Below are 25,442 nucleotides of genomic sequence, written 5' to 3'. Positions count from 1 at the left end.
CATCTAGTTTAGCCCTAAAACAGTGAAAAATAATAATCCAGGATGTGCTCTTTGGCTAGGATGGAGTAAGCATTTGAAGCAAGGGTACTTGGATGTTCACATGCCTTTCCACGGGATCTCACCCTGCCCTTTGAGCCCGCTTTTTCTGCAGTCTTGGGCTGGTCCCGAGACCGTGGAACGTGTGGGCGGGTGTCGCGGTTTGTCTTGACCCCTCGCGGTTACTCACGAGGAGCTGGGACTCACTCATGGGGTGCAGAGCTCCTCAGGAGCTCTGTGCCCATTGGGGTGGGGTAGGGTGAGCGGGGGGAAATTTTTTTTTTAAAAAAAATACTTACCTTCTGCACACGAGTGCTCGTGTGCTCCTTCTTCTTTAAAACTCCCCCAAAAATGGCGGCCGCGATATCGCACACCGTGTGTAGCTAGCGATCATAAAATCGCAAGATCGTCGCAGGTAAACCCCCTGGTCTAGCTGAGGCCTAAGAGGGTACTTTGCCAGAGTAGGGCGGGATGCTTGAAAGAGAAGCTCATTTCTGAATCATTGAATTGGCTGGATGCATCTTTTGATGGATACACAGATCAACATCCCTAACTGGAGCCATTCATTGTTATATGCAGCTAGCTGGAGCTAAGTTGAGTCATATAAGTCTCATAGATACTTGAGTTGCATAAGTACTTTTTCTACAGACATGTTCAGTTTCTTTATATTTGCATTTAGCTAACACTATGATGTAAACTCCTGTCTTGAGTTTGTCCAGAAAGATGAACCAAGCATTTCTTAAACATTGTGGATCAGCCAGAGGATGTAAAATTCTCTGTGACATTTTTAATTATTCTGTTTCTGAACACATTTAAAATCCATATGTAAGAGATTCAGTTTGGGATATTCCATTATTAGTCCCTGTATATTATTTACTCATTGTATCCCAAAGGGGAATAGTGCAATACAAATCAAGTGTGCATTTGTAGTCTTGCAACACTAAGAATCCTTGCTTTGCATCTCAGCAAATCGTTTGAGAGACTGAATGGTGTGAGATGCAAAAACGTTTTTAGTGTTATTAAAGCTTTAAGTTCTGAAACTTTGGGGTTAAATTCATCCCAAGGCAGCACAAAAAGCCACTTAACTGAGAATAATTTCATAGACTTCAGCAAAAAGTTAATCGCTTTTGGGCTTTACCCTTAATTGCTAAAATTCATTCTATTTCAGAACTAGAAGATTAAATTTTTGAGAAATTTGCAGTTAAGTAATGCAGACTGTTATGCCCATGAATTTAATCATCTTCTATCATCACACCTGGCTAATACTTAAGCTTGATCATTTTTTTAAGTGTACACAAAACAGAGAAAAATTAAACTGCTATAGAAATATATATCATCAGTCCTAGTTTGAATTCAAGTAAAGGGAGCTTCGGCTATTTGGTGGTATAAAAATGCAATCAGTCAATCAATCAAGCATTGATTTTTGCATTTAAGCTCAATCTAATGCATTACAATCCTGTACACAAAACTTAATGGGCTTACTTACAATGGGCACTTATAATGCCCAGCTTATGAGTCCTCCTGTAATTTTTTATTTACTCAGAGTTCCTGTTATATGTACCACACCAAGAAAAGTTAGATTGGTGGGCCTTTTCTGTGGCAGCAACCCAATTATGGGACTGACTCCCGGAGGAAGTTGGATTGACTCCATCTTTGCCTAAGTTTAGGCAGTCTGTAAAGACTGTTTTATTTAGACTAGATTTTGATGGGCTTTAAAGTTTTATTCTGCTCTCTAGGTGTTTTGAAGATGTCTTGCCCCATTCATTTGATTGCTTTGTTTAAAAAAGTTGTATATTACATTCATGGCCCTTTTGGGCACAAAGCCAATTTATAACTATTTTAATAAATACTTCTGAGTAGGTTTTCTATGCTTCTAAGAGTGGAGTCTCCAAACCTTTTACCTCTTTGGGACTTTTATATACATACACACACACATTTTTGTGTGTATGTATGTACACTACCCATGCCTGTTTTTATATTTTCGCTTGTATCCAATATTGACGTTGCCTTAGCAGAAGGTACTTATGCACATTGAGATATTCTATTTGCACCAATTCCCCACCAACCCATTTAAACCCCTGGTCCGCCCCAGAACCCTGCTTCTGAGGATCAGATGTATTCAAGTTTCTATGAATCCAACCCATAGATTCCACAGCAAACGAGCTTTTCCCAATTCACACTGATTTTGTGGACTTGAAAAATACATAAAATAATATAAAAAAAACACTGGCCAACATTACACATTTTCCCCAGAGGTTAAAGCATGGAAATGTGCATTTGGGGGGGAAGGGGAGAATTGCCAAATGTGAGAAATTGGAAAAACCCGATTCCATCCACAAGTGGATGTCAGAACAAAGGCATCAAGGGCACCTGACAATGCTCTCCCTTACAGCCAAACCGTCATTGGATGCAACCCATTATTATTTTAATGAATGTGTCGGCCCCAACATGTATTGGTATTCTTGAAATCTGACTTTAAAGGCTTCAGTTCTGCATCTGTGACCCATATGTTCTAACCTTTAAAATCTACACGGGCCTCCTTGGTTCTTCGTTTGGAGAAGAGTAGAAATAGTAACAGGTCTATTCTGCTATAGTTTTATGGCAGTTGGAAAGTTCAAGTCAGCATGATAACAGAATTTTGTTCTTGAGGATTTTGTCGGTTTTCCATTTGTCTACATGCTTCTAACTCTTTATATTCCTTCAGTTAAGTAAAAAATGTGAAGTGGCGCCAACAGGTGCTTTGAAAGCATACTTCTCCCACCCCCAGAGCTCTCTACCCTCCAGCTCCTTGGCATTGATTAGAATGACCTCAGAACTCTCTCTATACTATTTCAGGAACTATATCAAAGTAATTGTGTGGCTGTTTTTCAGCTCCTTCAGAAAGGCTTTCCCCCCAAATGGCTGCACTCAACCAAAGGGAAAAATCTGATCCAAGTTTTAATTTGTCCTTTTCCTAAAATATGAAACTTAATTGCTAATTGGGAAATGCAGACTTGCAAATAAGCCCAACAAGAATGAGTTTTTGTTTGCTTACCTATGCATTTGTAAAGTTGATATGGCCATGATGGTTGACACAACAAATAAACAAACAAAACGTTCAACAAGAATGACTACTAATTTGTCCATCCATCCACCTACTTTTGATATTTGTGGCAGACTGATAGTCAGAAAGGGGGAAACAATTCATGTGTTTTAGATTACAAAAGGTTCCCTGCCTCATTACGCTGGAAGAGGTTCATATCACCGGCTGTTTCCAAGTTTAGGAAAAAAAGCATCCACAAAATGAATGATGCTCTGAATAAAGTGCAGGAGGAAATAATGATTTGTTTAGTTGGCACAAGGTGTTGTAGTGTGATGATGAAGTTATTGAATGACAAAGCAGAACTGAGAGAGAGATGGATTCAAATCCTACGAGTATATGATCTCCACTGGGTAAATTTCTTACTTAGGTTCTTGTCTGCATACGGGAAAACTTAAATATTGATAACATAGGGATTTTGTTAGCATGAATGATGTAAAATTTGTAACTGCTCTTTAAAAAATATTGTAGTATACACCGTATACTACATGGCCATTTTAGTTGTATCCATATACATGCAATTATTATTTAAAAGTATCTGTAATAGTGGTATTCCAAGTGCCATTTATTGCAATTTATTTATTGTTGGCACTCTGTCAGGACTGTTAATATACAGCTTGTGAATCACAGTGTCTGAGTGGCTGTGCTTCTGATGTCACATAGCTATGTATTCTGCATATTTTCTCTTCCTTTTCATCATTGAAAAATAGATATGTGCGTGTGAAGTGTTTAGATTTCAATTATGGTGTAAATGTATCTACCAACTTTAATTCTTACATCTCAGACTTTAAACAGATACTACATTGCAGTGTGTTTTGCATCTCTCCTAACTCCCTTCCAAAACACTTGGTGACAATATGGAAAGGAGGACAGGGCTCCTGTATCTTTAACAGTTGTATAGAAAAGGGAATTTCAGCAGGTGTCATTTGTATGAATGGAGCACCTGCTGAAATTCCCTCTTCATCACAACAGTTAAAGCTGTAGGGTCCCTATCCTCTTTTGTATCTGGTCACTCTACAGTGCTGCATGCATACAAAACAAACTTAAGGATCCTTAAAACATAATAATTTAAACATAAAAATTCAAATACAGCTTCATATTCATACCCCCGTTAAAAACACATTTAAAATTCCTTAATTTTTTTCTTTATACAATAGGAATTTCATATTTCACAAGAAAATGTATGAAGGGTTTTCCTACGAGCTGACCTTGTGAGGATGTGTATCTAAACTGGTTTCCTGGAGAAGAATTAATAAGGCAATTTTTCATAAAGGGCCTGAGGGTGGAAGAGACTCTCTCCCCCCGCCCAACTTATTCATTAGAATTAGTTTAACTTGAAATCACAATTTGCAGACTTCCTACAGCCAACACTGATTCATGATTTGTTCCAAAGATAGGTTGTTAGCATTAGGGGCCTCAGAATGAAACAGTGTCAGAATGTGTTAACAGTATAACATGATTAGCTGTTTGCATAATTATTTTATATTATATTTTGGATAATGAAGGAAATTGCATGGATTTTTGCCAAGGGATAATCATTGTTCTCCTTCTTCCAATTAATGAAATTTATAAAAACACTAATTTAGGCTTCTGAACTAAGCTGGTTATGTTAAATATTCTGTCTATGTACCATCTTTCATATATATATATATCACACACACACACACCATTATGCTTATGATGGCCTGATATGTCAACACTGACAAATTGTCTTAATTTGATTGCAAGCATTTCTTTAATTTTTCTTCATTGGAAAAATGCATGACTTAACATTGGAAATAATAATAATAATAATAATAATAATAATAATAATAATAATAATATATTTATTCATTTATTACCTGCCTCTCTCTTTGGATCGAGGCGGGGAACAACATTAGAACAGGAATCAATACATCTTAAAAATTCTTGCTTTTACATTGATCTGGATAGGCCTGCCGGAAAAGGCTAGTCTTTAATATTTTAAGTATGAATATGTAGAGTGGGTAACATGCTTTCAGTACATCTCCTTTTTGGCTTTGTAACAATGCAAAGAATAAAAATGCATGTTTAATTTCATAACATGTATGAAAAGTCAATTTGTTCACTTCCACTTGGAGGATCAAGCAATACAGAAAAGATCTAACTGGCTTCTAGTGCATGAGCCAATTCATCTTGGAAATATTGCTCCCCACTCCCCTGCCCCAGCTGGACCTAACATGAAGGTGGCTGGAAAACATAGTATATTATTTAAGTGTATAATATGAATGGGGATAGTGGTGATTGTGGCGGTGGCAAGACAGGAGGAGCATTTGCAGTTGCTGGATAAAAGCTTTATGTGGGCAAGATCTGAGCTGAGCTGTTTCTAAACACTATACTAAAGTATTTCCTTTTTGTTTTACATAGCCCCTTTTATGGAGAAGACTTTTACTGTGAAATTCCACGGAGTTTTCGTCATCTATCATTTTACATTTTCGATAGAGATGTTTTCCGCAGGGATTCAATCATTGGTATGTGTTTTTATATTTGTTCAATTTTAAATTCAGCTTTAATCTTCAATATTTCCCCTTGTTGGAGTAGTTCTGTGTGTTCTGACATCTGTTATAGGCAACACTGAACATCACTAGAAAATACCTCCTTTCCCATTTTCTTTTAACTGAACAATGAATATTTCAACATACTGTTCATTGTTCTTGAGTTTTAAGTTAATGTTTAATGGATTTAAAGACAATTGTATATAATAATGGTAAAGAAGAAAATTACCCTCAAAATTAGGGCAATTTCTTATTTTAGTATAAGATAATACGGGTCTTTTAAAAAGCCATTTTTAAAAAGTATAAACAAAAATTTACCTGAACATGCTATGAAACACATGGCTTCAATTTATCTGTTCAGAAGGATAAAGAGATTAGTCAGCCCTTGTTATTGCTGAACGGATGCTTTAATTTTAAATTCTTGTTTTCATGCACTTAAACTTTCTAAATTGGTAGCTAGAATGCTTGACTTAAATGAACCATAAATTCAACGTGGTTATCTTTGTTCTTTTTTAAAATAATAAAGCAATACGTTATTTTTGTGTGTGAACATTTTGTGTTGGCATTCTTCCAGACCTCTGATGCAGAGTACGTAAAGTACTAGATTATGTTTTGGTGGGAGAAACAAGTATTACAACATAATTGCAAGATGAAAACAAGATGAAAATGGGCATGAAAAGATGCTAGAACAGTGAAAGCGGCAAAAATGCATTCTGTCCAAAATGATTGTGATAATAGAAAAAAACATATGAGTGAGCATAGTGTCATAGCTTATAAGCATTAGCAATGAGCTGATAAGTCCTTGGTTCAGATTTCACCTCAGACATGAATGTAGTGGGTGGTTATAATCAAGCCCAAATATACCTCAGTCTGCCATTTGTAATATGGGGATATATAATGCTGGTTTATCTTACAATGTTATTGTAAGACTTAAGACTGCAATCCTTAATACGCTTACTAGAGGGAATAAACTCCAAGCGACACAGTAGATCTTACTTTAGAGTAAACATGCATAGGATTGCACTGTTAGTGAGACAATGTATATGAAGTTCTTCAAACACTTAGGAAAAAACAGCTATGTGTTCACCTTGAAGTGTGTGATACTCTAAAGACAAATTATTTTAGCAGTCAATGGCTGCGTTTGGACAACACAGTAGTCAATGGTGGGTAAATAGTGAACTCCACAGGTGATTATCAAGGGGCTACTCCCCACATGACATGATTATAATCAACTGTGGTGTGGATTAAAGCCAATGTCGAGTTGACTATTAGTCAATGGTGTGTTTGATTGACATATCCCCTGCTCTCTCTCTCCTCCTCAGTCCTCCCACTGGTATTCCATCAGCCATTGCAAGTTCTGCCAGCTGGACTAGAGCAGCCGCCGTCACTTTGGTTGCTCTTGCTAGAGAACGTTATACTTGCCGAAAATTATCAACTATGTGTGAAGAAATAGTCAACGGTGCCTGACACACGACGCAATAACCAACGTTTGTTCAAATAATGAATTCTGCACAGCGTTGGTTATTTGTGTTGGTTATTTCGGCCGAGTAACCAACTGTGGTGTGAAAATGTCCCAACAGACAACACAGTAACCAACCGTTGGCTATTTAACCCACTGTTTGTTATTGTATCATCCGAACCCAATCAGTCAAGGGTGTGTGTAGTGGTGGTGGTGGGATATAGGGAATAGAAGAGGAAACAGATGAAAGCTTTTGAAAAAGTTTGCAAATGTAGGCTGTATCAATGGGAAATGACCATACAGAGTCATTTAATTTGGAATTCAAGCTGCTTGGAACCGTAAGTGATTTTTTTTACTTTATATTTTACTATATAAGTGAAAGATCTCTTACAGTTCTAAGTAGCTTGAATTCTTAATTAATTGACCTTCGTTCCATAATATTGTTTGTCATTGATAAAAGCATGTGTTAACAAAACTTTTCAAAGACTTCTTTTTTCCATAAAAATAAAATCTGTCCTTTCTATTTAATGACATTATGCACTTATTGGTAAACCAACAAATTAAAATAAATTTTGAGATGTGTGGAATATTCAGTGTTGTTTCATTAGGGTGTCACTATTTTGCCTGTTTCCTCTCCGATTCCCTATATATTTATTCTTGTTTTCTTGTGGCATAGTTTACATGATGAGGAATGCAAAGTCAGCTACGGAACCCAAACCCAACTTGATAATGTTTCCTGTGCTTGAAATGTCTCATCATAAATGACAAACCCAAAAGAACAAACAAGTTCACAAAAATGTAACATTTTTAGCATATCTTAATTAGTCTTTTTGGCCCTAGTAAAGGAAAGGACCTGAAAGGAACTTGTATTCCTTCAATATGTTTTCATGTTGCTGACTCTTTCCAGCTGACTAGGTTACAGTTGTTGTGTATTTCTTATGTGGGATCCCGACATTTTCCTTAAGGAAGTGATCTTGTTTTGAAAAACTCACATCATATTTTGACAGTATTCAATTTGTCATATATTGTTATTTCCTCAGTTAGTGGGGCTACAGCAGTTTGGAGAGCTGCTTGGAACGTGATTGGGGGAAGTGTTCATAGGCATATCTCTGTGATATTGGTCATCTAGGGTGACCAATATAGCTGCAGGAGCTATACTAGAGTGACCAGATTTAAAAGAGGGCAGGGCTCCTGCAGCTTTAATTGCTGTGATGAAGAGGAAATTTCACCAGATTCCCCATATATACAAATAACACCTGCTGAAATTCCCTTTTCAATACAACTGTTAAAGATACAGGAGCCCTGTCCTCCTTTTCATATGGTCACCCTAATATATGTACTAAATCATGGTTAGGATCTTGTGTTTGCTCTCACAGCTGGAAGCATCCCCTAACAGAGTTCTGCTCATAGGAGGCAGGTGGGAGGTGACTTTCCCTACTTTCCACTTTCCCCCTGCATCCTCTTGTGCCACCCAAAAATCTGGTTTCGAAGGTTGAGGAAATTGTCTTCCTCTTTCCACTGGTGGGATCCTCCCCTGGTTCTTAGTCCATCTATGAACAGTTAGATCCAAGCCACAAAACCTATGGTGCATCCCCATACATGACTACTCAGAAGTAAAACTCAGTTCAATGGGGTTTTCTCCCAGATAAGAGGGTATAGAATTGCAGCTAAAGTGCTGTTGTTTTAAAATAAGATGTGTGTCTTTCTGTGTCAGAGCCAAAGGAGAAAACACCCATGCTAGTGCTATTATGTAAAATAATATTACCATTCTAGTACTTTTTAATTATCAGGAACCTATCTGTGAATGTATAGTGAATATATTATTTTTAATCTGGTAAAACATTCAAGAGAAAATTAATGTAACAATTAGATGTGTTATGAAGGGCCTCCAAAGAGCTCCAGGCCAAACCTAGAGAAAAGCCGAATCCACAGCAGGCGTGTAATAAACAGTTCAGCATCTGTGACCTTCAATTAAAAACAGGAAACATACTGCATCATCTGATCGTTTATCACTCCTCTGAAGGAATAAAAGAATGCCTATACTGGGTGTCCTTCATGTGACAGATGCACAATTATTTCTGCCCTAATTTACAAAATAGGGAGACAAATTAGAAGTTAAAGCTTTCATTTAAGTGGAAACAAAAACCATAACTCAGGCATGAGAATTTTGCTCTAAAGCATTATTTTTTTTAGGAGGGCTTGTCCTGGAACTTGGGTTCAGTGTAATGCAACTTGCAACAAAAATATTCTGGAATGGAGAACAAGACCTTATTGCCTGAGATCCACATGCAGGACTTGAGAGACTAAACAGAGTAGTTTGTGAGTCACGGTATATGATAGCAGTTACTTACTGGCTTGGATCAGAGATGCCTTGCACAAGCAGAAAAATACGTCCACTTCTCAAGGCAGATCCACCAAATCCCTCCAACTACCTGTCCTCCTGCAGCCCCCCACCTATCCCATGCCATTCCACAGGGTATATCAATCCTTTGGAATGGATTTGGGGGGGTCTGTACTTGGGGGGGGGGTCAGGAAAGCTCTACTTCATGAGCGCAGGGCTAGCCAGGATGGGGACAAATGGAAGAATCTTCCCTTGGCCCCATGAAACAAGATTTTTGTGTACCATTACCCCAGGTCTGCTACACATGCATGGCTTCTTGTGGGGGATAGTCGCAGGGCCCCCAACATCACACCTATCCTGAGGCCCCATAAACTTTCTGGGTGGCCCTGCATGAGCTAAGTTCCATTCAACCTTCTCTGGATCAAGCCCACTATGTACTGAGTTCACCATCCCAAAAGTGCTGAAACGGTGGCTGGTTATGGAAATGGCATTGTAGGTTTTGTTAAGTTTCATACAATTCTTTTAACTATGGGTCTGGGTGGGGAGATGACCTGACGAAGTGCATTGTCACTGAAGGTATCATCACTGGATATGTTTAATTTAAGGAGTAAGCTCCATTGAAAAGAATTGAGTTCTAAGTAGACATGTATAGGATTGCACTGTTAAGATCTTTTCACTGCTCCTCAACCATATTAAGCAATCTGCTGACGAAATTTAATTTTAACTTTTTTATCCTTTAACATGGACCTCTTGGATTAGGGATAGCATTACCTATCTGCTGAAAAAGCAATGTTTTTCTTGGCCAGCTAGAAGTGTATAATAATAATAATAATAATAATAATAATAATAATAATAATAGTGACACTGCCAAAATTAAAGAAACAAATGTTCCTCTTGATTTCTGCCCCTTAATGCAATACATACACCTGTGATAATAAAAATGGGAAGGTTAGGAAGAAGAGAATTAAACAAGTTTCTTCTGAGTGAAGTCTGTTGTTCCATTTGATTTCATGGTGAAAAGGTTATCTCATATTAGCTATTTCAGGCAGTTTTTTTATCACACGAATGCAGTACCTGCCAAAATAGATAGTAAGCTGTGAGTCTATCAGCTGATAAGATTTTTCTGTTGACTTGGGTACTACTGTGTTCACAAGGGAAACCTATAGGAAACAACAGTCAAGATTGCTGTGTAAATGAGTAGCAGTAGATGAAATGTTTTGTATATGTCTTGGTCCCACATAAAAAAAAAGGAACAAGTGAGGTTATACCTTCTATTGGACGAATTAATTTTCAAATGCTTGAAACACCTGCTTTCATTTTATATATGAAATTCTTCAGGCATAGTTAAGCCTTTGCTTTATCATGCAAAGTCATTTATAATCTCTCTTCCCCCCCTCCCCACACATTATTTTCCTTCCCACATACTAAAATATGGATTTATTTATAAACGTGAATTAAATTTTTAAAGAGATTAAGCATGATGTATTTGGATGAATAACTTTGCAGAGGACTAAACTGGAATTAATGTTGAGCAATCCGGATTTGGGAATTTGTGGTGTTTATTTGCAAGATGATTTTCCCCAGCAAAAAATAAAATTATCTATAGCTTTATTCCCTGGTATATGCCAGACTTTCCCAACTACAACTCCCAGCATTCTTGACCATTGGTCATGCTGGCTTGGGCTGAAGGGAGTTGCAGTTTAAAACATCTGGAGGGCACCAGTTTTCTTACCTCTGACTTAATATTTTCACTTTAAAAATATATTAGAATCACACTTCTAATTGTAGCAACATGAGTAATAAATGCTGCCAGATTATTATTATTATTATTATTATTATTATTATTATTATTTATTTATATAGCACCATCAATGTACAGATATGTTATCATTGCCCAGAACATCATCTGGAAGTCAAGTCAGCAACATAAATGCTGCAAATGAGCATGTTTAAATATATATTTTAATGTAGAGAAAAGCTGGCAACATAAAGGGATGACATACTGTGTAAAGAGAGATTGAGAAACTTTATCTTAGGTTCTGTTGTCCTTTCCCGCAGAAGACTATTGATATATTTCTTTAATGGATCCTGAAATGTATACAGAAATGCTCGTATTTATCTAACATGATATTTTTAATTTAATGCATTTTCAGGAAAAGTCGCAATATTGAAGGAAGATTTGCAGAAGTACCATAACAGAGACACCTGGTTTCAGCTGCAACATGTTGATGCAGATTCAGAAGTACAGGTGAGATTGTCTCTCCATTACTAAATCATGGGCAGTCTAGTGATGGAATAGCTGTGGGATCCCATTATGCCAAGCCGAAAATATTAAACTGTAGGTAGAAGTAATTGTATGTAGATTGTTTCAAACCATCTGTGCATAATAGTAGTTCTTCTCCATGGTCTATGTAAGTCACATGTATGGGTTATGCACCTGCACAGAAAAGTTATTCAGAACATTCTAGAGCTAAACAGAGTTTTAGGTGGGAGCCCCGCCCACATCTTCTGCGCGTGCTTCGTGCATGGCTCCTGCCTGCCATTCTGTTCCTTTTCATCAGCTGTAGCTGAGTTCCAAACATGGAGTATATCAGAACAAGCCAGGATGTGAAACCACAGTATAATCCTGACTTGTTTTCTCTCAACATAGTTTAAACAAACCACAGTCTTGAAGGCAGATGGTTTATTTTAAATAAAATTGTTTCACCTTTCAATCTCATAGAAGCATGAAAGAGGAGGAGGGAGCAGTCTGTTTCAGTAGCTGTAGAACAATGTAAAATAGGAACTACAGCATCAACTTTGGGGACAGTCAGAGGGTCAGAAATTTCCTTAAAAGGTAATAGTTCACTTACAGTCCTAGTAGAGGTTTTCCTGTCTAATTTCAAAACCCGCTTAAGGAAAGGAATTTATGAGTGAGTTATCATGGCATTACAGAAGGCTTCATCTCCCTCAGATTAAAATTAAGAACAAAGATGGTAAAGTTGAACAGGGTGGGCTGAGCTGACTAAACCTGCTTCTTGGCTGAGACAGGAACAGACTGGGATTAAAGGTCAGTTTCAACTTCCTGCTTCCTGATCCTGAGGAATGCGACTTCTCTCTTCCAGAACATCTGTCTCTATCCAGAAAAGCAGCAACATTGTGCTATTATTCTGCTTGTAGCGTTATCTGGTACAGATACAGATGCAGGATACCTAAATGAGCTAATTTATATAAACATCTGCACGAATTTATCTGTCTTCCTATCCTGAAGACTTGGAGTATGTAACAATACATTAAAAATAGTAGATCTTATTTAGATTTAAATATCAAATAAATAGCACAAAACAATACTAAAACTATACAGGTTGGCTCCAGAAGTTGCCTTCCATTGATGGAAGAGCTCCGCTCATGGAAAGTGCCTCCATCTGATTTTCAGGGATCCCCCACACACACACACACAACAGATCCCACACACACCACAGATCACAAAGCAGGATCCCCGACTCTCTGTATAGCTTTTTCAGGAGGTTGAGGGGGCTGCCGTGGGCAGGAGGGCGGTGGGAAAGTCTTTTAAGCCAACCTAGTTGCATGGCTGGCTAGGTCCAACTCCATCTATTTTACATTTGTCCATTGCTACCTTGGCCTGCTTACTGCCTCTCCTCCATTTGTGTGTCTCCTGCTCTGTTGAAATTGAGATTGGAAACTTTTTGCTTATGTAACTCTGTAAAGTCCCATGTTCAATTGATGGCACTATCTAAATGAATAATTATTTATCAACTTATTTAGGCTATTTGTTCAAAAAGGCTTTTTAAAGGTGTATGATTGGGTAATAATAATAATAATAATAATAATAATAATAATAATAATAATAAATGTATTTCTTGCCCGCCTCTCCATTTTGATCGAGGCAGGGAACAACAATAAACCATTAAATACATAATACTCAATTAAAGCATAATATACATTGTTAAAAACATCCTAAAAGCATCTTAAAATTCCACTGGATTCCACTGTGCATGGATAATGCACATTAAATGATACCAGATATTGGCCTTAGATAACTTTAACAGCAGAAGTTTAAAACACATACACACACACACCAGTACTACAGTCTGCTTCCTGCGGGAAATGAAGGTTTCCCTTTATCCTGTGAAGTGAGCCAATATTTATATGGCCCTTGTGTGCTGTTGATATTCACTGTACCATTGACACACATTAAGATTGTGGGAGTTGTTTGTCCAGTGTTACTTTCTAGGAGACTGCTAGTTATTTACAACTCAAGTTCCTTGTTTCTTGTAGCAAATGTTTTAAAAAAATTCTGGTTAATTAGGGACGTGGGCTGTAAAAACTAATTATAAACACTGTACTATTTTTGTGCAGTCTATCGCTTCCTCTATTTTTGCTTTGTAAAAGCCAGCTCCATAATGCTACAACTTGGTGATAAGCAAGTATAGCAAGTGACCTAGGCTATATTTTATTCTTATATTTTATGGTTTTACTTGTATTTTGGGGTGGGGTGGAACCCCGAAAGCTCTGCCTTTTGGGCAATTTAGAAATTTAGATAGATAAGAAAACAAACATAATTTTGTACACCATAAGGACTGTTCCTCTCCATTATTTCAGGGGTGCACAGCTCACAGCCTGCAGGCCACATCCGGCTCTCACCTGTGGGTCGTACACTTTCCTTCGCAGGAAAAAACTACAGAAAGGAGGATCTCAGAAAGGCTGAATAAAGGAAGCTGTCTTTAGCCATAAGCAAAGAGAAACCCTGCTTTTATCTCTGTTTAGTGACTAGAGGTAAGGGTAATATAAAGATATTTAAATTTTAAATAACCTGTTGGGTATTTAACGTTTAAACATCTTTAATTTTAGAATTTACTTGTGCCTTGCATGCCTGAGAGCTGTGTGTGGCAGGCAGCGGAAGCAAATCTAAACCAAGTACTTGCAAGATCGTGGGTAGAGGCAACATTACTAGCAAGTTCCAAGAGTGATTTGTAAGAAGGTCAAAGCATAGTAAGAACCACATGAAATGTTATCCCAATGGCGCCTTCTCCATTGCAAAGGGTCTGACTGTATGCTTTGCACACATACACACACACAAAAATGGGGGTGGGGAAAAGGGAGTGCTTAACCCTTATCTTGCCAGCTTCATTTCCCCTGAAACTTCCCCCTAAAATTGCTAAACATGCTTCGACCCTCATGGTGGAAAACAAAAGCTTGAATCAAAAAGTGCTTTCTTGAAGAGTTAGAAACAGAGAAGATAGTTATGGACTTTCCTACGATCCCACATTAAGTGTTTGTATAATTCCTTCTTATTCCAGTTTCAATCCTACCAGCAATCATCTACTGCACCCTTACCCTTTGCCCCTTCCCTTGGTCTGGGATGTTCCTGGAAAACAAAATCAGATTCTTAAAATCCCCGGATAAGCATTAGTTTTACTTTCACAGCACTGAAGACATGGTTATAAATAGAAGAGCAATTGGATGCATGACATGGTGAAGTCCAGACTGTAATTCACTTGTAATGAGAAATGCAGATTCTGAATAACGTCTTGAACTCTATATATTTGTTATTGTTTCTTGACTGAATAAGGATTGCTGTCTCCAGTGAACGCTCGTGACTGTGGCATACAGCTTCTCCGTTCCCACTGCGAAGATCCCATGAAATCTGATATTGTGAATTATTCGTACGAACCACCTACATATTTAGTTGTGGGTGGAAACGGGGGTGGAAAGGGAGAAATAGGATTTTTCACTCTTAGAAGCAATAGGTGATGCTGAATGGTATTTTACACAGTTCAAATGCTGACCCTCTTGGCTTTAATATTAGGTGCAATCCTGCAGGCCTACAGTAACATGTGGAGGTTTCCCATAGGAGTCAGTAGAACACCGACTCCTGCAGGGCCACCACTGGTGGACATGACAACATCATAGTCAGGACATTGATTCCAAGCCATGCTGTTCCATGTCTCTCCTGACGGCATTGTCAAGCTCTTTGTTCCCAGTCTTTGGTGTGTAGACTTGATCCCAGGAGAAGCAGGAGCAGAACCATTCACAGAAGCCTTGGGGAGGACAAGCCTTTGGATGGCTGGAGTGGGGAAATGCAGGAGGTCCAGCCTTGGACAGAGTGATCTGGCCACAATATTATATGTCCAAGAATCAAGGGAATGGGAGACTTATGAGGCAACTCCATATGCTACTTTACGTGTGCCTGGCACCTATAGGATTGTACCGTTCACACTAATGCTGCAATCCTAAGCATGCAACTTGGAAATAAATTCTTGTCAAATCAATGGATTTGTGAGTAAACTGATGGGATTTCCGTGATCTTGATTAGACTGTAAGAAAAGTCCAAAATTTCATACAAATAGCCATATGCTATAGCTTCCAGAGAGCATTTTCCTTATTTTCGTTAAAGCTGCATATATAACTCTCCAAGACAACTAGCTACTTAAAAGCATGTTTTTAATCTGCATGTGTGGATGTTGAAATGTGCTCATTTGTATTGGATTACATTTTGTATCTGTGATTTGAACGATATGTTCTCTCTCTCTCTCTCTCTCTCTCTCTCTCTCTCTCTCTCTCTCTCTCTCTCTCTCTCTCTGTGTGTGTGTGTGTGTGTGTGTGTGTGTCTGTCTGTCTCTCTCTGTATGTCTGTCTCTCTCTCTGTCTCTCTCTCTGTCTCTCTCTCTCTCATAACAACTAAGAATGAAAAAGGCTGTTTTAGTAGGACACATTTCAGATGCTTTGCAGAATGGCCTGTTTAGGACACTATAAACACTTATAAAAGATAGTGTCACTGTTGTTCAGTAGTTGCCGTAATAATGCTTGCTCAACTTATTTACATGTATCTAGCAGAGAGCGTATTTGAACATAGTTAATCATTTGCACAGTTCAGAAAGGCTCAGTGTTGAATTGTAACCACAGACCATGTGAAAGTGAAAAAAACTATTTTCAGTCAAGCTGTTCCCCACCCAGGAAACAAAAGGGTGTGACCCATTTTATCTAACAAACAATAGTTCTCACATCTCTTGTTTTCTTCGCTTTTCATAAAGAAAATATATTTAGTGATTCCTGCGTGTCTATTCATCTGTAAAATATTTTACATTAAGTATGTAATGTGGTCAAGAAAGACTGAAATGTTGAAACCTGCTACCAAACCTAACTGCATACCCTCTCCTAAAACCTAGCTCTTCATTTCACTCTAAAAACTTGATCCAATAAGGGTACAATCCTATGCATAGACAGAAAAAGGTTCCACAACTCCCAGCATTCCCCAGCCAGTGATATTAGCTGGGGAATGCTGGGAGTTGTAGAACTTCTTTCTGTCTATACAGGCTTACATACTCCTCAATGTGGATACTCTTCACTCCAAGCAATTATATTTATATTAGTAGCCAGTTGTGTTGAGAAGCTGTTTGCTAGCTTCCAGCTGCCCACAACAGCAGGTCTTAAACTGGTGCTTTCAATGCTGGCAAGTGGGTATTGAGCTTATGCTCCCCTCTTGGCTTAGCCAAAGTAGGCTAAGTGCAGGGTGACAAGTACACAAAGCCTCCATGTACCAGTAGACCCAGAGCTGATACTCCTTGACTCTGTAAGGTTCCTTGCTGGTCTAAGGAACAAAAATACCTATTACTTTCCCCTTCAGCCTTTGCCTCACCCCACCCAGGAGCCAAGTCCGAAAGCTTCATTTTCCAAACTGCAATACTGCATTATTGTTAGGCTGGTTTTGCCATAAACAACTCAAGACCACCATCCACCTTCTGAAACTATACAGCTCTTGTTGGGAAGTAAGTTTTAAAAGGGAGCTATCTATAATAACAGGAGACCCTGTGTGTCTATTAGTGCCAAGACTGTTAAACCGTGGCCCTTTCTACACCTAAGGATTATCCCAGCAAATAGAGGGATCGTCCCTGCCTGTCGTTTTGGATGCACAGGAATGATCCCGGGGGGAAAAGGCAGGTGTAGAGACGGCCCTAGACTCCTGAAACTCAGCATGCATACTACAGGGCCTGTAGGGGTGTGCATCTCGGGGTTACTTAACTTTTAAAATTCATTAATTATTTTTAAATAATTTAATGTGTTAATGTGTTTGAAGCCTGCAGTACCATCTTTAGTCACAGATGACACTAGTCGAATTCAGGAGGGGGTAGTCCAAGAGACAGAGTTATATGGCTGCTCCACCCCCTGCTGTGAGGCAGCCCCCCCTCAGGAGTTTGGAGTGGACAGACCCCTCCTTCAGGAGACTTTAGGGGTGCATCATGGCAGGGGCCATGCCTCGAAGTGGCTTCACTTAGGCGGTGTGGTCGGAATTTCAGCTGCGTATTGTTGCTTGAAGGATTTGCTGATTCACATTAAGAGCTATTCCAGCCAATGTGAAATTGGGTCCATTTGCTAGTATTTTACATAAAGCAAGAAATGAATGTCAAGCAACATTGGCAGCACCCATTGGCTACCTCATGCTCCCCAGTGTGGTTTTAGCAGAGTTTCTTGTCTCCCATGTATGAGCCAAAAGGAAAGCAGATAAAAGGTATAAAAAGTGAACTATATATGGACAGTGCTTCCAGATCAGACTGGGGTGGAGGGGATTAAAGTGCTCTTGCTTGTGTCTTTGCTCACATGGGGGAAAGTAGCAGAGATGCATCATAAGAGGACTTCGGGTCAAGGGCTATGCTGAGGCCCAATGAGAAGATCCTGGGGGATCTTCAAGGAACATCTGAAGCTTGTTGTAGATTTCTTGGAGGAAAGGATCCTATCAAATCTGTTTGTCTAGCCAGTCTGTCTTCTTTTCTGTTGTTTTTCACTTGGGTGGGTGGGTGGGTGGGGAGGGGGAAGAGGGCTATTCTTCTTCTTGCCCAATATTGTACCACCACCACCAGCCCACATAGATATTTAGAGACTGAGGTCTGCCCAGTTGTTAATCTTTTTTTTTTCCTTTTGAAAATAGAGTCCAGGGCTTGGCTGGCTTCAACAAGTGGGATAGTACACCTGCATTTCTTTGTACCAGCGGTTTGCAGGGGAACTCCAGCAACAGTTGCTGCAGACCACAATGGAGATTATTGTCCTGTACCAATGCAGTATCTTAGTATAGCATCGCAGAATGTAGTCCCAAAGCAAACCTTCCTTAAACCACATGGCAGTAGTAAGCTAAATGCTAGCGTGAAAAAGTTTTTTATCTGTGGCTCAAAAAGCATTACTCGACAAAGACAATAATCGAAACAGAAAGATGCTGTTTGGTAGCATAGTAACTGGATATGTGCCCTCCAACATTTCACCAATGAAAACAATTATGCTGTTTTCATACTTTTTCTGCTTTACTCTCTTCTCTATTACACATTGTTAAAGGTTCTTTACCACCTGGTTGTATGCTGTGTCCATTTATTCTTCAATGGATATGTGGACATCCTCTACCAAGAGGGAGATTGTTCTTTTGCTTAAAGTTATACTAAAAAAAATATCATTGTCCTACTATATATTGTCAATAGTTCAATGTGTGTGTGTGTGTGTGTGTGTGTGTGTGTGATGTAGCAGTGGCACTATGTAAAATGATAGGCTATGCACTCCATGTGTACAGCAGAGCCAAAGTCTTTCAACTCACCTACTCAGAGAGAGGACCCTGCTCATTGTGGTGTCTTTTTAAGGGAAAGGCTGTAGCTCAATAGTAGAGAGCACATGCTTTATATGCAAAAGGTCCCAGATTCAATCCCTAGCCTTACCAGGTGGGCCTGGGAATAACTCCTGTGTTAAACTGGAGAGCCATTGCTAGTCATTGTAGGCCTGGGGTAGACAATGTGGTGCTTTCGGGATGTTTTTGACTAAGACTCTTATAATGTCTGACCATTGGCCACATTGGGTGGATTTTATGGGAGTTGTAATCTAAAACATTGTGTGTTGTGGGGGAGGGCAAGTTGCCTGTCCCTGATGAACGACCCAGCTCAGCAAGTGATTGTCATGAACTTCTGGCCATGTATGCAGGCCTTAGTGATATCACCCAATTAGCTAGAAGGAGTGCCACGATGGGAATGGGGGCACCTTGATCAGGCATTAGACATGAATGTGAACAGTGGGTTTGTCAGGAACCTGGCAGATCCAAGTACCTGGCTACTTGGGCTGCTTTCAGTCTTGTTTTACTTGTTGGGCAGGCCTGCCATACAGCTAGCCAGTTGGAGAGAGGAAGTCTTAACATATATCTGCTTGTTCTGGGGTCTTCAAGTCAGTGAAAGTGGAAGAGATGTACTTTCACAGAGTTTATAACGCAAATGCAGCCTGCTTTTGGAGAGTGTACTTTTACTGAATAACACTTGAGTAGCTTGGCTTGCAAATAAAGTTATCAGTCTCTCTTCTCATTCAATCTAGTGTGCTACCTTAGCAGCCGCTTGCCAGAATTTTTCCTGTCTGAGACATGCATGAAGCTACGGATACCAATCTTTGCTGGTTCAAAGGCTTTTCAGTCAAGGTGTAAACTGCAAGATCTTGAAACTAGACTTGTTTAACATTGTAACTGAAGAGTTGCGGGGTTTGAGTAGCCAATTTAACAGGGCTTATATTTTATTAAACTGAACAGGACCAAAAACAGGGCCAGTAACATTGGCAAAACAGAAGAAGGCACAGTACCAAAATATAACACCTCTGCTCCCCAAAAAGTCGCAATCTCAAGCTAAAGCTCAGGAAATAGAAATTGATTGTAGTATAAAATATAAGCAACTTTTTTCAATTGGTTGTCTTCTGCAGGAATAAGAAACTCTTACAGCATTTTATTCCATGGATTTATGGTAGCAATTATAACACACTTTAAATCAGAGGTGGGAAACCTTTTTCAGCCCAAGATTCACACACCCTTGTGGGTAACTTTCCAGGAACCACATGCCAGCAGCATCCATCCCATTCAAACACCTCCCTATACCTCCCCCCTTTCACAACTATCCATATACCCCATTCATCCTTTATTTTCTCATTCAGCCCAACCTCTTGATCACCCTGTCACCCTATTAATGTCTCAGAACTAATGTTTCCTGCCATCAGCTAGTTTATCTGACCCTGTAATGCCACTGCTTTTGCCTTCTGTACTTCCCCCATACACACTCATACGTGTTTTCTCAGACACCGCAGAACATGTGCTTGCAGGAATCTTATATTGCCAGAGTCATGACTCACCAGTCTGGCCTCAACCCTCTGAGCTACAGCAAAATAGAAGTCTCTTGAGCAGGATTCAGTGCACAGCAGCACCACTGTACCATTAAGAAACCTACCCAGGAGCCGTTACTAGACTTGTTAACAGTGAATTTACCCAAGTGATCAACATATTGTGTGAGTTTCAGTTGTAGAGTACACAAAGTTAAAGTAAACGTTGAATTCAAACTTTCACCTTGACGATCCATAGACTTTGCTTCTGCCTGGGTTAAAACAGAACAGATCAGAGAGAGCGCTGAATGTTGAAATTGACCCTGGTACCCATAAAATAAGTGAGCAAATGAACTTGCTTATTTCAGGGAGATGACCCACATGACTATTTGTGTGTGTCAGGAGTTTAGTACCTAGAATGCTCTCCCTGCTCCGCCTTTACAGATGGAAGGCTGAGAGAAGTTTTGGCAGCCTCCACTTCAAGCGCCTTGAGATCAAAGCACCAGAAGCCTCCAGGAGAGGACAGGAGGAGGAGCCACACAATGGATTGGGGCCCACAGCAGCCTGGAGATTTGCCACATCTGCTTAAAGTGAATTACTGCCATAATATACGTAAAAATCATGAGTTCAGTATTGTCATCACTTCAAGGCTTGGGGTAGTTATATCACAGACTGTCGTTCTGAGGAAGAACTGTGATTTGTGTGAGATGAGAAATTGAGTGTGTAAAAGAAATTACGCTTTACTTCTGTTTCTGTTTCTTTCCCTTCTCTATATACAGGGCAATCTATCGGTTATTTAGACTCATCTAGTATATGTTTTGTGTGGCCATTAAACTGGGCTCTTGTTTTTACCTGAGGACACTTGCGATAGTTGCTTCCAGTGGCACTTTTCCCTCCAAGTGCCAAATTTACCATATTTTAAAATTATCTTTTTACTGAATGTTATAAGATACTGGCTTAGATCCAAATGTGTTCTTTTGAGAATGGAAGACCTCTTTCTGTTTGCCAAGGGATCTTTGATCTCCAGAGGCTTTTGTTGGCAGAAGTAGCCATTTTTACTGATTTCCCCCTTCCTCCTGTAGTGCCTGATACTACCTCTCACACTGTTCTCCCTCCAGTGCAGATGTTCGGGGGGGGGGGTTACAGGGGGAAGAGGAAATTGGTAAATATTACCTTTACCTCCCTTTCCGTTAGCAGCAGCATCCCATGAGTGGAATCTACACCTCTGTACATAATTTGGACTTTATAAATTTGTGGCCTTTATATAAAACCTCTGTTTTTCTTCTTCTCTAATTCCTTAATAAACAAATGTACTATTATTGTTATTGTTGTTATTGTTATTATTATCTCTTTTTTCTCACTCATGGTGGTTTTTCTAGATGGACATGATGGGCTTTGCCAAGTCATGCTGTCTTTTACTAATTCAGGAATTTCTTGACTACTGAACATGTTTTAAGTATGACTACTTTCTGGAAGTTGGTGTGGATGTATTTTGGTAGGCCCAATTTCTGAAGGTGGTGGTGGTGGTGATGATGTACATTCTTCTGTGGATATTTTTTTTCCTTTACTGTCTTAAAACATGTATACTTTTATAACATTCAGGTCTAGCTGTTGATTCAGATTCTGTGTATGCTAGAAATTGAAGCATTTATGTATCTAAATATTTGTAATGACTTGGTTATAAAATAGAATTGTAAAACAGTCTGCTGTTCTCTGAGAGGGATGCTTTGAAAGATGCTTTATCCAGTACTCTGGAGGCAGTTTGCATCAGAGCACCCATGAGAAAATTATTTAATAGGCCCTTGTGTTTCACCCAAGGGCATAATTGACATCGTCAGGAGCGTGCTATTTACACGGGAGCAGCATTTAGTGCACAATATATCCAGGCATATCACTGCAGCAAGCATGATTTAAAGTAAGTCCACACCTGCGTTCTGCAACAAAGTATTTCAGCAATAATTATACTCATGTGATGACATGGCCCTTTTAGCTATTTTCCAGAGTATCCTTTCTGTTTAGACACTTGTTTCTATTTTAAAAGGCACAAGTAGGAGCCTGTAGAATTTATCTTTTTTCCTCTCTTCCTCTCTCTAAAGCAGGAGTGCTGAGCCTCAGGCTCAGCAGCCAAATCTGGTTCTCCTGGGGTCCCAATCCAATCCCTTGGGGTTGCCCAGATGATTTAGCCCCATTCCCCTGATACAACAATTTCCTCCAACCATCAATCATTTTGTGTTTCTGGCTTTTGTGCAGTTTTCACCCCATTCTAAATGGTTAAGAATAGCTCAGTTACTGGCAGTAAGTGCTTTAAGCTACAATTGGCTGGCATTTTGGGGCCTGGCTTTTTTGGCATTGGTCCCACCCTTTTGTCCCACCCACCACTGGAATGCAATCCCCATAAACTTATCTGAAATGGAATTCAGCTTATGGGCTGAAGTAAGTTCTGCACCGGTGTTGTAAAAGCTTGGTACTTAAAGTATGAGCGATGTGAAGAGTGACGAGATTCAAACAGTTGCTGTGAGCCACCAAGACCAAACATCAGATTCCACTGTACAAGACCCTACTTCAGATTCATTTGCTGAATTCTATTATATATTGACCTGTAGAGCCAGCCCAAGACATTTTGCTGCCTGAGGTGAAGAACAAGATGGCGCCCTCCCATTCCAAGTACAAAATCCAACTGGACTGGCTGTTGAATCTTACTTCTATACTGTGGGTGGAAAAGTGTCCTCCACTGCACTTGAAGGGTGTATGGGACAGGCTGCATGGTGCACAGCTATGTCCTCTAACACCTTTTTGCCACCTCCCAGCATCTTCTGCCTGAGACGACTACCTCACTCAGCCTAATAGTAGGACCTGGCCCTGATGACCTGAGCCATTCTTCCCAGACTATAGTATGGGTTGGAACTTAGTCATCCACCAGCTCTGCCAATTCCTAAATGTTCTGATTCAGTTCTTGGCTCAAAAAAATGTTTAGAAATACCCATATTGAGAGAAAATACATCCAAATTCATATTTAAATGTGGTTTCGTGACATGGAATGTAAATAGATTTGTCCATAAGAATTATTATGATTTGTCCATCAATGATAACAATACTGCCTGCCTAACAGGGCTGTGGAACATATTTCTAAGCAAATGTAGGTGAAACAGTTTGAATACTGGAAATATACTATATACTATTGTTACAGTTGTTATTATTGTTACATTCAATTGTTGTTTTTGTTATTGTTACATTCAGGTGAGAAATATTATTTAGTTATGTTATCAGTCGCACTGTCTCTTCCTTGTTCATTGAGTGAAGCTGAATTATGAGACTCAGGGTATGGGGGAACTTACTTGGTCAATCAACGTCTTATATGGTCTGTATGCTTGACAGGTTTTAGCAGTGACCGTTTGTTTTAAGAACTGCATAAATTATATTTAATTTTCATATAGTGCTTTACCATTCTGTATTTCAGGGAAAGGTCCATCTAGAGTTGCGGCTGAGTGAAGTCATAACGGACACTGGTGTCATTTGCCATAAGCTTGCTACACGGTAAGACGCTGCACTGATACAGAGCTGTAACTTGGTAATATTTATGTACAATGTTTTTACAGTAGCTATGAACATGTGTGTTAATGTATATCTAGTACAGATAGGAAACTTAGCTCGACCCCAGTACAGCTTTCAACTGGGGTTTCAATTAGCATTTCCTTAAAGAGAAGCTGATAGAACACTGATTTTGAAAACAGGGAGCGAGGGTTCAAAAACAATTTATATGATAGTATGGAATATCTGTTGTTCCAAGAAAATATCTACTGGATGAGAATTAGCCTTTGGGATAGCCAAAGATAGCTCTTTGGACCCTGACCATTGTTTATGAGTAAATTAGTTTTTTTCCCCCATAAACCATATTATGTATTCTGTAGGAATATATTTTTCTGTTAGTAAACTCTTTTTGGGTAAACCTAACTTGAGCTGCATCAATACTAGATGTGGTCTAAATTTTACAACCCACAATAGAAAGATGTTCTTGAATAAAGATTTTAACTTGCATATGTCCGATCTTCACCATAAATTGTGTAGCAGTATAACTCAGTATAATACACCATTATATATTATAATGGAAAAGTAACTGCCAACTTCCCCCAAGCCCTTATTGACTATTTTTTAAAATATTGGAAGACCTATAAAATAGTGTGAGGAACCTTTTATTTTCCTGATTTTAAAGTGTTAAAGAGTTTAAACAGATCATCCCTTGGAAATAATCTGTTGCGGTGCTGGAACCAAAAATGGGCAGGGTTACCCCCTTTTTTTTTCTCCCAACCCATTTTTTCTCTGCCATCTCCCTTCTTTCCCTCCCTCCTCTGACAACAGTTCTGAAAGCTAAATGAGAACAAAATGGACTAGAATTGTGCTCACAGATAACCAGAGATTGAAGTGTTGGCTGAATTGATTCACTACAGATTTTTAAAAGTGGATTTGTAACATTTTATTTCAAAATGAGTGATTTCAGCTGTATAAAAGGGACCGTTGGGACTGTTGCAAATAGTTTGTTAACAATACTTACTGTTGCTTCCCATACAGTAAGTAGTTTTCCTGTGTTAATTGGCTGAGTGGAAGTTTTGTCTTTCATTTCTTGACACATTACTTCTAGCAATAATTGGGACTTGTAAGTACTCCTGCACTTGGCTGTGTATGGAAAGTATGAGTCATCCTCCAGGGTTGCGTCCATAACTGGAAGAAAGGAGAGTCCTTCTCCCCACTTTTTAAGGCTGTCCACATGTCACAAATGACTAACGTGGTCTATGCCAGTAGGTGGTCTAAGATGCTTTTTTTGTGGGCAGGTACTTTTTGGGAAATATTTGAAGGGCTGTAATTTAAATTGGTGAATAGATTGCCCAACTACAACTTACAGTTCAAATGCTCTCTCTT

General features: G+C 39.1%; 1 protein-coding gene across 1 annotated transcript in view; it reads left to right on the top strand.

The window, feature by feature from the left end:
* RASA3 (RAS p21 protein activator 3) overlaps window positions 1–25,442 on the top strand; it is a 154,933-nt gene that overhangs the window by 67,707 nt on the left and 61,784 nt on the right. The window contains exons 3-5 of the mRNA XM_063126183.1: window positions 5,501–5,604; window positions 11,582–11,676; window positions 23,986–24,062. Of these exons, the coding sequence (XP_062982253.1) occupies window positions 5,501–5,604; window positions 11,582–11,676; window positions 23,986–24,062 (276 nt within the window). The remainder of the gene's footprint in view (window positions 1–5,500; window positions 5,605–11,581; window positions 11,677–23,985; window positions 24,063–25,442) is intronic.

Source organism: Elgaria multicarinata, chromosome 5 (assembly GCF_023053635.1).
Source record: "Elgaria multicarinata webbii isolate HBS135686 ecotype San Diego chromosome 5, rElgMul1.1.pri, whole genome shotgun sequence".
Lineage (NCBI taxonomy): Eukaryota > Metazoa > Chordata > Lepidosauria > Squamata > Anguidae > Elgaria > Elgaria multicarinata.
This window is presented reverse-complemented; position numbering and strand designations above follow the sequence as displayed.